General features: G+C 40.4%; 1 protein-coding gene across 6 annotated transcripts in view; it reads left to right on the top strand.

The window, feature by feature from the left end:
- The window catches only part of OSBPL1A (oxysterol binding protein like 1A), a 233,523-nt gene that overhangs the window by 182,455 nt on the left and 35,829 nt on the right, over window positions 1–15,239 (top strand). The window contains exon 1 of one of the 6 annotated variants that reach the window (XM_058438553.1): window positions 6,436–6,473. The exons of the other annotated variants lie outside the window; for them this stretch is intronic. Coding sequence (XP_058294536.1) covers window positions 6,451–6,473 — 23 coding nt within the window. The 5' untranslated portion in view covers window positions 6,436–6,450. Of the gene's footprint in view, window positions 1–6,435; window positions 6,474–15,239 lie in introns of those variants that run through there. 6 annotated transcript variants of the gene reach the window in all.

Genomic DNA, 15,239 nt, shown 5'->3' on the forward strand with positions numbered 1-15,239 from the left:
GGTTAAATACCCAGCTGTTGAGTCACCCTCATCTCTGACTAAGCTGTAAGATCTGGTGCTCATTTATACTAGGCTTCAGAATGGCATTCTAGATATGCAGAGAGAACTTTGTGATGACTGCATTTGTCTGAATTCAAACTTGAAACTAGGTACAAGGTACATTATAATAACAGTCATGCAGGAAGAGTTTTAAGTGATTGGCCTCTTTAAGACCAGCCTAAATTCTGCTTCTGTTGAAATGGGGATGGGCACATTTCAGGAATTTAATTGTATAGGTAAATTTTAGACACTTTATGTTGATTTCTGTATATTAAACTTACCAACTATTTCATATATAACTTTGAGGATCTTGAATCTTCATGTACATTACAACTAAAGTATTAATTAATAGTATACAACTGAGAAAAATAGTATTTTTAAGACTGTGGAATACATCTTATCACCTTTGGAGGGCAAACATTTTCCCTTGTTTGAGGGCATCATTTTCATTGTGATAAAATCAAATTATATCAACTTAAGGTGAGATTCTGTGAGTTGTGTGACTACAAACCAGTATTTACTCTCAGATTTAAATGTTAAGAGAATATGAAAAATCATACCGAACTTTTAGACAGTCAGGTGAACTACTAAAGATGAGTATGTTGGTTGAAATTTTTGAATTCTATCTTATTAAAATAAGGTTATATTTGTTTCAAACTATCTTATTTATTTCAAATATTTTTAAGCCCACTTAGGAGAAGTGCCAGAGTTTTAAAGTTTTTGAAGGCCGAGCGTGGTGGCTCACACCTGTAATCCTAGCTCTTCAGGAGGCTGAGGCGGGTGGATCATGAGGTCAGGAGATCGAGACCATCCTGGCTAACATGGTGAAACCCCATTTCTACTAAAATAAAAAATAAAAAAATTAGCCAGGTGTGATGATGCGCGCCTTTAGTCCTAGCTACTCAGGAGGCTGAGGCAGGGGAATTGCTTGAACCCGGGAGGCAGAGGTTGCAGTGAGCCAAGATCACACCACTGTACTCCAGCCTGGTGACAGAGCGAGACTACCTCTCAAAAAAAAAAAGTTTCTGAAGCAGATTCCAGAAATGAAATAACATTTTGAAACAAAAGTATCTCAACTGTAAACATTCCTCGATATTTTATTTATCCAGCTTCCTAATATCCTCAAAACCTTGTAGTAGTTAAAATGTAGTTAATATTTGTTGAATGAATTGATTTTTTTTGAGATGGAGTTTCGCTCTGTTGCCCAGGCTGGAGCACAATGGTGCGACCTCCCGAGTAGCTGGGATTACAAGCACACGCCACCACACCCAGCTAATTTTTGTGTTTTAGTAGAGACAAGGTTTCACCATGTTGGCTAGGCTGGCCTCGAACTCCTGACCTCAAGTGATCTACCCACCTTGGCCTCCCAAACTGCTAGGATTACAGGCGTGAGACAGTGCGCCTGGCCGGATTTTTTTTTTTTTTTTTTTTTTTTAACTGCCTTGTTCCAAAGTTTCTTAAATCTGTACTAGGAAAAGGGAAAGCCCTTCTGATGACCGTCTATGCCAATGGTTCTAGAAAGTGGAGATTTTGGACTCTTGTGGTGGGGAGTAGGGGTCCCCAAGGCCCTTTCAGGGCACAACAAAGTTACAACAGTTTTCATTATATTACTAAAAATGTGCCTTTTTCCTATCATTCACTTAAATGTTTACAATGAAGTTTCTAGACTACTTGATGTAAGAAATTCCAGATTGAATGCAGAAACAGTTATGAGAATCCAGTTATCCTTTCTTAATCCAGACATTTAAAAGATTGCAATAATGTAAAACAATGCTACTCTTCTAACTATTTTTGTTTTGGAAGATATAGTCTTTTTCTGTAAAAATGTTATTTGGGGCTGGGTGCAGTGGCCTGTAATCCCAGCACTTTGGGAGGCCAAGGCAGGCGGATTGCCTGAGGTCAGGAGTTCGAGACTAGCCTGGCCAACCTGGTGAAACCCTGTCTCTACTAAAAATACAAAAAATAAGCTGGGTGTGGTAGTGGGCACCTGTAATCCTAACTACTCGGGAGGCTGAGGCAGGAGAATCACTTGAACCTGGGAGGCAGAGGTTGCAGGGAGCCAAGATCACACCATGGCACTCCAGCCTGGATGACAGAGCGAGACTCCGTCTCAAAAAAAAAAAAAACAAAACAAAAAGTTATTTAGGTTAACATGGTTAACATATCACTTTTACTTTTATTAAATGAATTAATAAGTCAAGAAATTATTTTCAGCTTTTTAAAAATTTGGTAAATAGCAATAGATAAAATCCACATTAAAAGAAAACTATACCAGATACGATGGCTCACGCCTGTAATCCCAGCACTTCGGGAGGCCAAGGTGGGAGGATCACTTGAGTCCAGGAGTTTGAGACCATCCTGAGTAACATAGGGAGACCCCATTGCTACCAAAAGAAAGAAAAAATAGCTGAGTATGGTGGCACTTGCCTGTGGTCCCAGCTACTTGGGAGGCTGAAGCAGGAGGATTGCCTGAGCCTGGGAGGTCAAGGCTGCAAGTGAGTCATGATTGTGCCACTGTATTCCAGCCTGGATGACAAAGTAAGACCCTATCTCAAGAAAAAAAAAAAAGAAAACGAGAGATAAATGAAAGAGAAAGAAAAACTAACTCTTTTGGGGTCTTCAATGAGGGTTTTTTTGTTTTTTGTTTCGTTTTTGAGATGGAGTGTCACTCTATCACCCAGGCTGGTGTGCAGTAGCATGATTTTAGCTCACTACTCACGATTTTGGCAACCTCCATCTCCCAGTCAAGTGATTCTCCTGCCTCAGCCTCCCAAGTAGTTGGGATTACAGGCGCCCACCACCACGCCTGGCTAATTTTTGTATGTTTAGTAGAGGTGGGGTTTCAACATGTTGGCCAGGCTGGTCTTGAACTCCTGACCTCTTGATCCACCTGCCTCGGCCTCCCAAAATGCTAGGATTACAGGCGTGAGCCACTGCACCTGGCCCTGGGGTCTTCAATAATTTTTAAGAGTTTAATTGATCTTAAGACCAAAAGTTTGAGAAATGCTAATCTATACCAACAAGTTACATTACAGTTTCTTTTTATTTGTTTCGTGGTTGCAGTATAATTTTTATATAGTGAAGGTAACAGATCTTACATATAAATTTGGTGAGTTTTGTCAGGTGCACAGACCCATGTAACTTACATCCCAGTCAATATGTGGAACATTTCCATCACTCCAGGAAGTTCTTCCTGACTCCCTTTCAGTCGATCCCCCACTCTCCACAGACAGCCACTGCTCTGATTTCTGCCACTGTGGATTAGTCTTATCTCGAACTGCATTATAAATGAATCACAGAGCATGTAGTCCTTGAGTGTGGCTTTAGTCACTCAACACCCTCTCTTGACTTTCATTCCTACTGTATATATCGTTGCTCGTTCCTTTTTATTGGTGAATGCTATGTTAGTTTGAATATCCCACAATTTGGCTTATCTGTACTCCTGTTGATGGAATTTGGGTTTTTTCCAGTTTGGAGTTATGAACAAAAAAGCTTTTATAAATGTTCTCCTAGATATCTTTCTGCGGTCATGTTTTCATTCTCTTCACTATGTAGGAGTAGAATTTTGGGGTCACAGGGTAGATGTGTGTTTAGCTTTGTAAGATGTTACTGTACTGTTTCCTGAATGTGTAACATTTTGCACTGCAGTCAGAAATACATGAGAATTTTAGTTGTCCCACATCCTCACCAACATTTGGTGTTTTGTAGGTATGACATGGTATCTCATTGTGTGGTTTTAATTTATATTTTCTTATTGATTTTGAATGCTTGTCCATGTTTTTCTTAGCCATTGTTTTTGTGAAGTGCCTGGGAGTTTTGTCGATTTTAAATTTGTATGTCTTTGTTTTATTGATTTGTAGTAATTCTTTATGTATTCTGGATACTAATCCTCTTATCAAATACATGTATCAAGAGTATTTTCTCTTAGTTGGTAGCTTGTGCTTTCATTTCTTTAATAATGAACGAGTCTTTAATTTCTTCTTTGTTTGAACAGAGTCTTTAATTTTAATGAAGTCCACTTTGTAATTTTTCTATTATGTTAGTGCTCTCTTGGGGGTTCTCTCTAAGTAATTGTTGCCTACCTCAGACTTTCAGCCACTGCCCTGGTGCTCTTTGGTATCACCAATGGTGTGTTCTTGAAGTTAACTTGGTTAGTGTCTTTTGAAGAGAATGACAGAGGAATGAAAGGTATTTAGAGCACATCAGAAATTCTGTGATGCAACATTTTAATTCCTCAGAGTAAACAATAGCCTTTTGTTGTTGATACTGTGGAATAATTGTTTCTCATTGTAAATGTGTGTGGGACCGTTTACTCATTCTAGATCCCTAATTAATAGAAAATCATCTGGCATAAAGTTGATCTCAGCAATGTGTGCTAAGTACCTGTATTACAGGTTCTATGCCATTCACTGCAGGTACAACAGGGCTTGGAATCTAATGGTAATAAGAGTTTAAGTAAGTAAATCTGCTGCAGCAACTTACATGTTCTCAAGAAATTGGTGGTAGGTGAATAACAGTGTTTGTAGGAACTCTTATCCTTTCAAATGGCGAGAATGTGTTGCATTCTCTGTGGTTCCTTATGCCCCAACCAGGACAAAGAAGGAGTAGAGAGATGAGTGTTAAATTTCTAACAATGGAATTTGGTACTTTTCAAATGACTTGTAAGTCAGAATATATTTATCCAGTGGTGAGATTGCTAGGCTTTTCTGCTCATCATTTGTTTTCAACCATTGTTTAAAGAATAGACTTGTGAGCTGTATCCCAGATGAACTATGTAAAGATTTTTTTCAAGCAAGATTATGCATCATTTGTGAAAATGAAGTAAGACTTTTTAATTACGACAGTAATTTACTCTGTAACATAATTTTAAAATCTAATTACTTTTGTGAATTCAAGTTTATTTTATAGTTTAGCTCTAATGACTTCCTAATTTGGAAGACTGTTTTGCTTTGAGTGTTTCGTAAACTTCAGCAGGGCAATAGAAATTAAAGATACAAGCTGTGTCATTAAATTCTATTTAAATTGGGACTTGTAGGCAGGGCATGGTAGTTCATGCCTGTAATCCCAGCACTTTGGGAGGCTGAGGTGAGTGGATTGCTTGAGGCCAGGAGTTTGAGACCAGCCTGGGTAACATGGCAAAACCTTGTCTCTACTAAAAATACAAAACATAGCCAGTGTTGTAACACACACTTGTAATGCCAGCTATTCCGGAGGCTGAGGCATGAGAATCACTTGAACCCAGAAGGCAGAGTTTGCAGTGAGCCAAGACTGCCACTGCATTCCAGCCTGGGTGACAGAAGGAAGGATTTGGAGGAAAGGATAAGAAGTATGACAGTTGAGAAGAGAGGTGATAAGTATCTAATAGCTGCAAATAGTTATACACACACAAGTGCAAAACACACATCTAACAATATACATGTATACATACAGATTGTCAGTGTTGTAGTTACAGATGTGTTGAAATCTGTTTCTCTGTGGAATAGTTTTCTTAGATTTTTAGTTCATTCTTTAATCTTGAATCAGAGGTAAGAATTAAGTTGTTTTTCACTTTTCTAAATATCCAGATCAATATTCTGCTACCTAAAATTGTGATTCCTACCTAACACTTAATAACAAATACTTATTTGTTAAGCGCAAGTGAAAACGTGTTTTAAGGAAGTTGGTTTTGAAAACAGTCTCTTAAGTGACATAAGAGGCTGGGCACAGTGGCTCATGCCTGTAATCCCAGCACTTTGGGAGGCCAAGGCGGGCGGATCACCTGAGGTCAGGAGTTCGAGACCAGCTTGGCCAAAATGGCGAAACCCTGTCTCTACTAAAAATACAAAAATTAGCCAGGCATGATGGTGAGCACCTGTAATCCCAGCTACTCGGGAGGCTGAGGCAGGAGAATCGCTTGAACCCGGGAGGCGGAGCTTGCAGTGAGCCAAGATCGCACCACTGCCTCCAGCCTGGGTGACAGAGCAAGACAGAAAATGATTGTTGTGTTCTTCATACCTCATTGCTTACTTATCCATATCATTTTTTCACTGTTTTTCTTTCTTTGTCTCCATCGTAACTTGAGACATTAGGTAAAATCATTTATTTTAAAACTTTGAGCACCTGTCATATGCAAAATATTCTGTACCCTGAAGGTCACAGAGGAGAGAAGGACATAGTCTCTAATCTCAGAGTCTCAGAGGGCAGGGGGATTACACTCTATGAGTGGCAGATATGTAAAAAACAGCAGAGGGAATGAATGAAGGTAGGGAAAATAAAGAATTGTGAAATTTAAGCTGAGCACGGAACTAGCCAATTTCATTGTTCTAAATTAGAACCTTGGAGTTGCTTTTAAAATCCCATTGCTGACATCGTGGCTGAGTTTGAGATCATTCCCCAAGTCTGGGTGCGGAAGAGAAGCCTGAATGGAGGAGCATGCTTGAAGTCTTCACCCAAAGGTAGATTGGGAGAGGACACACCCTCGGATCTGGATGGGAATGAGTTTTAATACCATCTAATCATGTCAATGGAATGTTTAAGGCACAGTAAAATTAAGTTTGGGATTTATTAGTATGTTCTCTTATCATTTCAATTAAATGAAAAATGTTAATTGGACAGAATTGTCCCAGCACTTTCACTCCAGTCATATGACAAAGAATACCAATGAATTATTAAATGGCAGGAAAGAAAGGGACATTTCCAAGTCAGAGTCCCTCCCGAGTTGCTTCATTATGTCTTAATCACAGTCTTTGCTTAAAGATTCTTCGTTTAGCATTCTGCAGCCTCCTAAGCAGAAGCTCTTGGATGGGATAGTTCATTAATTTGAAAAATCTCTTCCATTTGTACCTGTATCTGGTCCCAGGTGAGAGCCATTGGCTGGCTTTCACCATCCAGCTATAAAGCCTTCCATCCGGGTGTGGTGGCTCACACCTGTAATCCCAGCACTTTGGGAGGCCAAGGTGCAAGGACAATCTGAGGTCAGGAGTTCGAGACCAGCCTGTCCAACATGGTGAAACCCCATCTCTACTAAAAGTACAAAAATTAGCCGGGCACAGTGGCACATGCCTGTAGTCCCAGCTACTCAGAAGGCTGAGGCAGGAGAATCACTTGAACCCCAGAGGCGGAGGTTGCAGTGAGCCGAGATCGCACCACTGCATTCCAGCCTGGGTGACAGATCGAGACTCTGTCTCAAAACAACAACACTAAAAAAGGCTTCCTAGGGGAAAGAAGCACAAGTGATGAAAACCATTTCATTTTCTGCTTTTCTCCAGGGCAACAGAAACAATTTCATTCCTGTTTTTCTGTGAAAACCTTAATATAGTTATGAAAATTGTTCAATAAATAACCATTTTTAGATCATCTTTTGAAACTGTAATTAGTAAATTTTTCATCCAAAAAGTAATAGTAGTTTTAAATCTTTAACAACTCAGACAGGAAGATGAAAGTTTTCCCTGAAATTATTAATAATAACAATAATATCAATCTCTACTTCATGTTGAAGGTTTTCTACCTACCAGGCACTGGACTGAATGTTTTATATCACTGACCAATTTCTATATTTAAAATAAAATTAAATTGGACCACATAATGCACACATATGGGGTGTATGTGTATTGTTGGGACAGAATTTTCATTAACAATACCTACCCTTGCCAGATGTATTTGATTTCATTTTTTAAAATGCCAGTTATATTACCATTAAATTGAGTCTATAGATCAGAATGAATGGGGCCTAAAGTTTTAAAAACACTCTCTGTATGCATTGTTTCATGGGAACTCCACCATGGCCATATGAAACACTAGTATTATCATTTTCTAAGAAAAACCGAGGTTTGGAATAGGTTAGTTACATGTTCAAGTTCACACAGTAAGTGGCAGAGTTGTGAAAGCCAGGAGCAACGGCTGTGGAGTTAAAGAATCCATTCTACTAATTCAATATATGACCATGGACAAGTTATTTAATACGAGTACTTAATCAGATTACTTTGAGGATTAAATGAGGTGATGCACATTAAGTGATTAACACAGTCTAAACTGGAGCAAACTCTCACTAAATGCTAGCCATTAGTATTCATCCACTTCATCTTAGTAGAACTCTTTAAAGCTAGCCTGGGGATATTGTGATTTCACAGCATTTGTGAAAGTGTTGCTTTTTAAAAAACACCTGAACTTTTTCTGTCTTCCCTGAAACATACGAATCAATGATCAAGGGTCTTTTGAACCGAGGTAGAAGCTGGAATGAAGCTAAATAAAAATAAAGACTATTAAGATTCCTGGAATTGGGAGTAAGAGAAGTGTTGGAGAGAGAGCTCCTCTGTCTTAGGAGAAAGGGAATAGGGCCACTTCACAGGCCCTGTTTGTGAAAGGCATAGAGGGCACAAGAATCTTAGTCTCAAGTGGCCCCAAATGAGCAAACAAGGACATACCCCTTAAAGAGACCTAGCTATCTTTATGTAGAGATATGAACTTGAGAGAGAGAAATATATATCATTTAGAGAATGGGAACATCATGTTTAAAAAAACAAAACAAAAAAGAAACAGCTTTAGGGTGGGAGAAGCCTTCACCAAGATAGAAAACACAGAAGCTATGTTTTAAAAAAGAGACATACTTGTTTGTAAAAGTTTTTTGTTAACCTGCAGATGGTACTATGTGCAATCTAGGTGACAAAAGATTAATAGCTATCACATACAAAAAAAATTCTTAATAACAAAAAAAATCCAGCGGTATAGATGATATAAATAGGCAGTTGACTGTCTGTGAATTCAGATGGTCATTAAGCATATGAAAAATGTTCTAACTCACTAGTAGTCAAGGAAAAACAAAATAACAAGGTAGCATCACTACCACAGTCAGACCCAAAACCTAAAAGGACAAGAACATCTGTTAACACCAACTCTTGCTGGCGGGAAGAGAGTGCTCATAGGCTGCTGGTGAGATACGAAATTGTTAAAAGCTTCTCCGAAAGCAGTCTGGCCACATCTATGGATATGTGAAATAGAGATACTCCTTGACCCAGCAATTTTAACCCCAGTGCTCTGCCCCATTAAAATGAAGGCATCAGATTTAAATAAGAATACATCATATATTGAAATATTTTTGTTGCATCGTTTCTTTTGGCAAAAGAATGAAATGGTAAGTGCCTTTCATGGAGAATGACAAAATGTATTTTGAGATATAGTATTCTTATGGCATATTATACATTCCTTAAAATAATTAGTATACCATTTGACATCAACAAATTTGCATGCAGTATTGACAAGCAGACCATAGAGAAGTGTGTATAATTAGTACCCTAATTAGGAATATGAAGGGCAGCACACCCCTTTGTGTGTGCACACATGCATACTCTACATGTGGCTCTTTGGGAACGTGTGGAAAAGCACAGAAAAATAGACGCCAGCTTCTTAATGTGGATTATAGGGTGGTAGAGTGGTGGTGGAGATGGAGGAGTGGGGTGACAAGCAAAAAGAACAAAGGGGGAAAGACTACATTAAAAATAAAACCAGCATGTGTGAGATGCTACCTACATACGTGTACATGTGCCTAAAGGTATTACGAAGAAAGATATACCTGTGTCTGTTGATATGAAGGGGAGTGTCCTTGATATTTCGTGAAAAAGCAATGTGACCTATAGGGTAATATTTCAATTTAAAAAATGCACATACCTGTATACCCTTGTTTGTGTGAACAGGGGGTGTGGAAAGGAGCACTCGTGCTGTTACTGTTGGTATCAGAGGGTGCAGGAGGAGAGGTCTAGCTTGTCCTTTATCTGTAGATTGTTTCCTTTGTTATATAATAATATATTTTGGCCAAGCACGGTGGCTCACGCCTGTAATCCCAGCACTTTGGGAGGCCACGGAGGGTGGATCACCTGTAGTCAGGAGTTCGAGACCAGCCTGGCTAGCACGGTGAAACCCCATCTCTACTAAAAATACAAAATTAGCCGGACATGGTGGCGCATGCCTGTAGTCCCCAACTACTCGGATGGCTGAAGCAGGAGAATCGCTTGAACCCAGGAGGTGGAGGTTGCAGTGAGCCAAGATTGCGCCACTGCATTGCAGCCTGGGCAAAAAGAGTGAAACTCTGTCTCCAAAAAAAGTAATTATTTTTTAATTTGAAAAATAACCACATACTCCATCCCCCGCTAATTTAGTTGTATTTACTACCATTTGGTATATGCCCAAGAAGATTGTTTTAATTATGTGTATTGTTTTGGTTTTGACATAGAACTCGAATTCCTAAAAATTTAAGGTCAAGATTACCAAGCGTTGTGAATTAAGAAATTTACCCTTTTTTCTGGAATACCTGTTAATAATGAATTGCTTTTTTCTTGTCCGTTGGAAAAATACCAAATGTTGTGAATTAAGAAATTTACCTTTTGTTCTGGAATACCTGTTAATAATGAATTGTTTTTATTGTGTTCATTGGGAAAATACTGAATGATAGCTGTTTATGTTTCACATGTAGATTATGATAATAACATATATAGCCTTCCCAGGTAGGTAGATTTGGTTTAGCAAATCATACCATAAACAGAATCACACGACAAATATTAGACTTGGGATAAGTTATCTGTAATGCAGGTGGTGAATGAAATATCTGTAATACACAAAGAGTGCCTACATAGTGAGAAGATAATTTAGTGGACAGATGATGTCACCACTGACAATGAGTGTTTTTATCTTAGTATGTTTGTACTTTATAAAAATAACAAATAATTTTAAAAATTCTTTAAAACCTACATGTAGGTAAGAAGTTGAACCTTAGTTTCCGAGAAGCTTTAATTGTCCTAGGCATTTTCCTTAGTGCAGATCTAGCTGCCAGAAGAAGGTGAATTGTACAGCTGTGTAGCTTCGACTTGCAAGATTTGCCCCAGGTTATGCAGCTGGGCGGTAGCAAGAGTTTGCGCTGTAGCTCTGGTTTCCATTCCATGGTTCTTTTATATACTCCATGAAAGAGATGACACCTCCCCCACCTCCTGCCAAGTATAAGGATGTCTCAGTAAATATATGCATGCACATACACAAGACCCAGAAGAGCTCATGTGTCTCATGAAAATCAGGAGGCAAACCTGGAAAGCATGAAACGCCTGGCAGCCAATTCCAGGTGAAGCTTAATTTTGCCTACCTTTGTGTTATCATCTTGTTCTTCTTTTCAGAGGGCTTCTGTGAGCAAACGGTGTTGAGTGTCTAACCTAGCAATCCATGGAGCAGATGCAGGAGGTGGGCTCGGTGTCCAGCAGGTAGATAAAGGAGATCTGTGCAGTTAGGTAAATTTGCGAGGCTCAGCTTCCAAATAACATACAATTTCTTTTTTTTTTTTTTAAATGGAGTCTTGCTCTGTTGGAGTGCAGTGGCACAGCCTCAGCTCACTGCAACCTCTGCCTCCTGGATTCAAGTGATTCTCCTGCCTCAGCCTCCCGAGTAGCTGGGGCTACATGTATGTGCCACCACGCTCAGCTAATTTTTGTATTTTTAGTAGAGACGGGGTTTCACCATGTTGGCCAGGCTGGTCTTGAACTCCTGACCTCAAGTGATCCGTCTGCCTCGGCCTCCCAAAGTGCTGGGATTACAGGTATGAGCCACCGTGCCTGGCCCAAATAACATGTAATTTCTGCCATCCAAATAACATTTGAAGATTTTGGAGATCGTGATCTCCTGACCTTGCACAACTTTTCAGAACAAGGGGGATTCAAGCACAGCATTTGTTAGTCAACACTTCTTAAATGAATTTGGTTCTTTGGGGTCTGTCTGCAGTGCTGTGTAGCAGGGAAATAATGGCGTGCTAGCAAGCGGAGCCGTTTGCATCACATAGATAAAACCACTGTGAGACTCTTCATTTAAAAACCAGTTATTGTGCTGTTGTCTAGATAGTCGTAATGTCATCTGTATGGTTGAAAATAGAACCAGGACATATCACTGCCAGTCCCTGGTACAGGGTGTGTTCTCTCTGTATGAAGAGAAAAAGGAAGCATAGAATGCAGGATAATGACCCTCAGATAAACTCCACGGAGAGAGAATCACTGAGCTGTGCTTTCAGCCTGAAAATTCTGGTTGCTGCTCTCATCTGTTCTTATTTCTGCCTGGAGTAACACTGCCATCCTATATCATTCGGGAATTCTCTCTTCTTTTTTTCTTGGCAGAGAGTGAAATTTTTAAATATGGAAACACATCCTTTTCAACACAAATTATTTTTTTTAACTGAATCTCCTACCTAATTTTTTTTTTAATTTCTCTACTCCCTCTGCTTCTTCAAATAACATTGCAGAAGATTTAGCATTTTCTTGATGATTAGACTGTGGACTGTTTTTCGTCTGTTCTTGACTTTAGACTTGTAAAATTGGGCAGATTTTTGTTCCCCGTCCTATTCTTGAAACAATACAACCATTTTGTTTTCAGAAGTAATCACAGAGATCCATTCTGTCCAGTACAGTTGCCACTAGCCACGTGTGGCTTTTGGGCCCTTGAAATCTGGCTAGTACGACTGAGAAACTGATTTTTTTACTTTTTTTTTTTTTTTTTTTTGAGACGGAGTCTTGCTCTGTTGCCCAGGCTGGAGTGCAGTGGTGTAATCTCAGCTCACTGCAACCTCTGCTTCCCAGGTTCAAGTAATTCTCCTGCCTCAGCCTCCCAAGTAGCTGGGATTACAGGCACCCACCACTGCACCCGGCTAATTTTTGTATTTTTTAGTAGAAACAGGGTATCACCATCTTGGCCAGGCTGGTCTCGAACTCCAGACCTTGTGATCCACCCACCTCAACCTCCCAAAGTGCTGGGATTACAGGCGTGAGCCATGGCACCCGGCCTGATTTTTTACTTAATTTTAATTAACATAAGTTAAGTTGTAAAATGAAGCAGAAACTGTTCTTCTGTTAAAAACAACTTCGTTTAGACTAGATTTCATGTTAACTGTTTAGTAGCTTAATTGAGATGTGCTCTAAAAGTGTAGGATACACACTGGATTTTGAAGACAATATGGAAAAAAGTATAACATATCATTTTTTGTATGTATTATATGTTGAAATGCTAATATTTTGGATATATTGGGTTAAATAAAATAAATTACTAAAATTAGTTTTGACTTTTAAAAATGTGGCTACTACAGAATTTGAGATTATACGTGAAGCTCTCGTTGTATTTCTCTGGCTGGATTTCTTGACCCTGGCACTGCTGACATTGTGGGTGGGTAATTCTTTGTGGTGGAGCCTGTCTTGTTCCTGGCATGAGTTTAGCAGCATCCTTGGTCGAGCTGGGGTGCCTTTCTGTGCCCTGACTGGTGAAATCCTCCAGCCTCTGTCTGAAACCCTTCCTTAAGAGACCTCTCTCATCTCCTATTTTTTGAATTAATTGTGAGACAGGTCTTTATATTAGCCACCCTAATATAAGCATTCGCCTGCAGTAATAGTCCTTCTCTCTTGAGTAGCACAGAATAAACCAAATTCTTTACAAAAGAGGTAATGTCTAATAGGTCGTATACATTCCAAAGCTTCTGCCACAAATGTAAACTCCCACTTGGTGCTAGCCATTGTCCTAGGCAACAGGGCCACAGCAGTAGACAGAATATGAGTTCTCATGGAGTTTACATACTGTTTGGGGGTAGGAGATCATCAACGGATCAGCAAGAGAGTGTACCTTATGTCACGTCGATCAGCGCTGTGGAGGGGGAAGATGAAGCAGGCCGAAGTGCATAGCAGCTGGGGGCATTGATGTTATTACTCCTGCCATCCCAGGCCCTCTCTCCGATATTCCAAGACCCCCCTCGTGCCCACTGTTCGCCACACCCCCAGCTTTTGTTTCTCTAGCTTTGCACGTCCGTTGGCACTGCCTGTAAGAGATGTTTTCCAGACACCTTTGCCTTGCCTCGCATCAGTCCTCTTGCATGGCGGTGTTCCAGTTTCTTTTAAAAGTGACACCTGGGCCAGGTGTGGTGGCTCACACCTGTAATACCAGCACTGTGGGAGGCTGAGGTGGGTGGATCACTGGATGTAAGGAGTTCAAGACCAGCCTGGCCAACATGGTGAAACCCCATCTGTACTAAAGATAACAAAAATTAGCCAGGCATGGTGGCGGGTACCTGTAGTCCCAGCTACTCAGGAGGCTGAGGCAGAAGAATCGTTTGAACCCAGGAGGTGGAGGTTGCAGTGAGTTGAGATCATGCCACTGCACTCCAGCCTGGGCAACAGAGTGTGACCCTCTCTCAAAAAAAAAACAAAAAAAACCCAAAACAACAGTGACACCTGAGCCTGAATCCAAGCTCAAGTTGCCCTCGGGGATGCTCTGGCTGCTGCCCCATTGTGGCAGTCTGAGATTGCACCTGTCTTCTTGGCAACCTCGTCATGCTATGGACTTAGACTGTGGTCAACAGCTGAGAGGTCATTTACTAAGCCATGGCTTGTGTGCTGCATAGGTGTCTCGTGGGCCAGTGTTTTTCTCGCTGCTTCCCATCAGTTTATTGCACAAAGTGCGGTCTCAGTGAGGCAAGGCGCTCGGCTCTGCGTGTCCTACAGAAGAAAATAACATGGGCTCTGTAATGGCTGTTTACCTTTCAAAACCCCTTCCCCTCTGCTTTCTGATTATGTTCTGAATAGGTAATGAATGTTGCAGATAATCTGACTTCCTTATAAATGAGTAATGATTACATTCTCATAAAATCACAGAAAGTTTTGTGCATAAAAATGAGTATAGGATATTCCCAGGTGGGACTCTTGGCTGACAGTCCTCTGACACTTTCTAAACCGAGAATAATTACAAAGCTCGAATGTCTCTCATCTTATGCCTCCAAGATATTTGTTGTTCTTGCCTTTCTGCTATTCTTACCTTTAGTTAGAATGGTAGCACACGGTCTATACATTTAATGTCAGCGTTTGTCGGGGGTGAATGACAGCCCTCATTCCCTCTTCACAAGCTTCTTTCAAGCTCATAACTCTCTAGGTATGCTACACTTTGGATGGACTTTTCCAAGACAGTAGAAGGAAAATTTGGCCAGGCGCGGTAGCTCACGCCTGTAATCCCAGCACTTTGGGAGGCCGAGGCAGGTGGATCACCTGAGGTCAGGAGTTCAAGACCAACCTGGCCAACATGGTGAAACCCCGTCTCTACTAAAAATACAAAAAATTACCCCGGCATGGTGGCAGGCACCTGAAATCCCAGCTACTCGGGAGGCTGACACAGGAGAATCGTTTGAACCCGGGAAGCAGAGGTTGCAGTGAGCTGAGATCACACCA

The sequence above is a fragment of the Hylobates moloch genome, unplaced genomic scaffold (assembly GCF_009828535.3).
Source record: "Hylobates moloch isolate HMO894 unplaced genomic scaffold, HMol_V3 SCAFFOLD_5, whole genome shotgun sequence".
In the NCBI taxonomy this organism is placed as follows: domain Eukaryota; kingdom Metazoa; phylum Chordata; class Mammalia; order Primates; family Hylobatidae; genus Hylobates; species Hylobates moloch.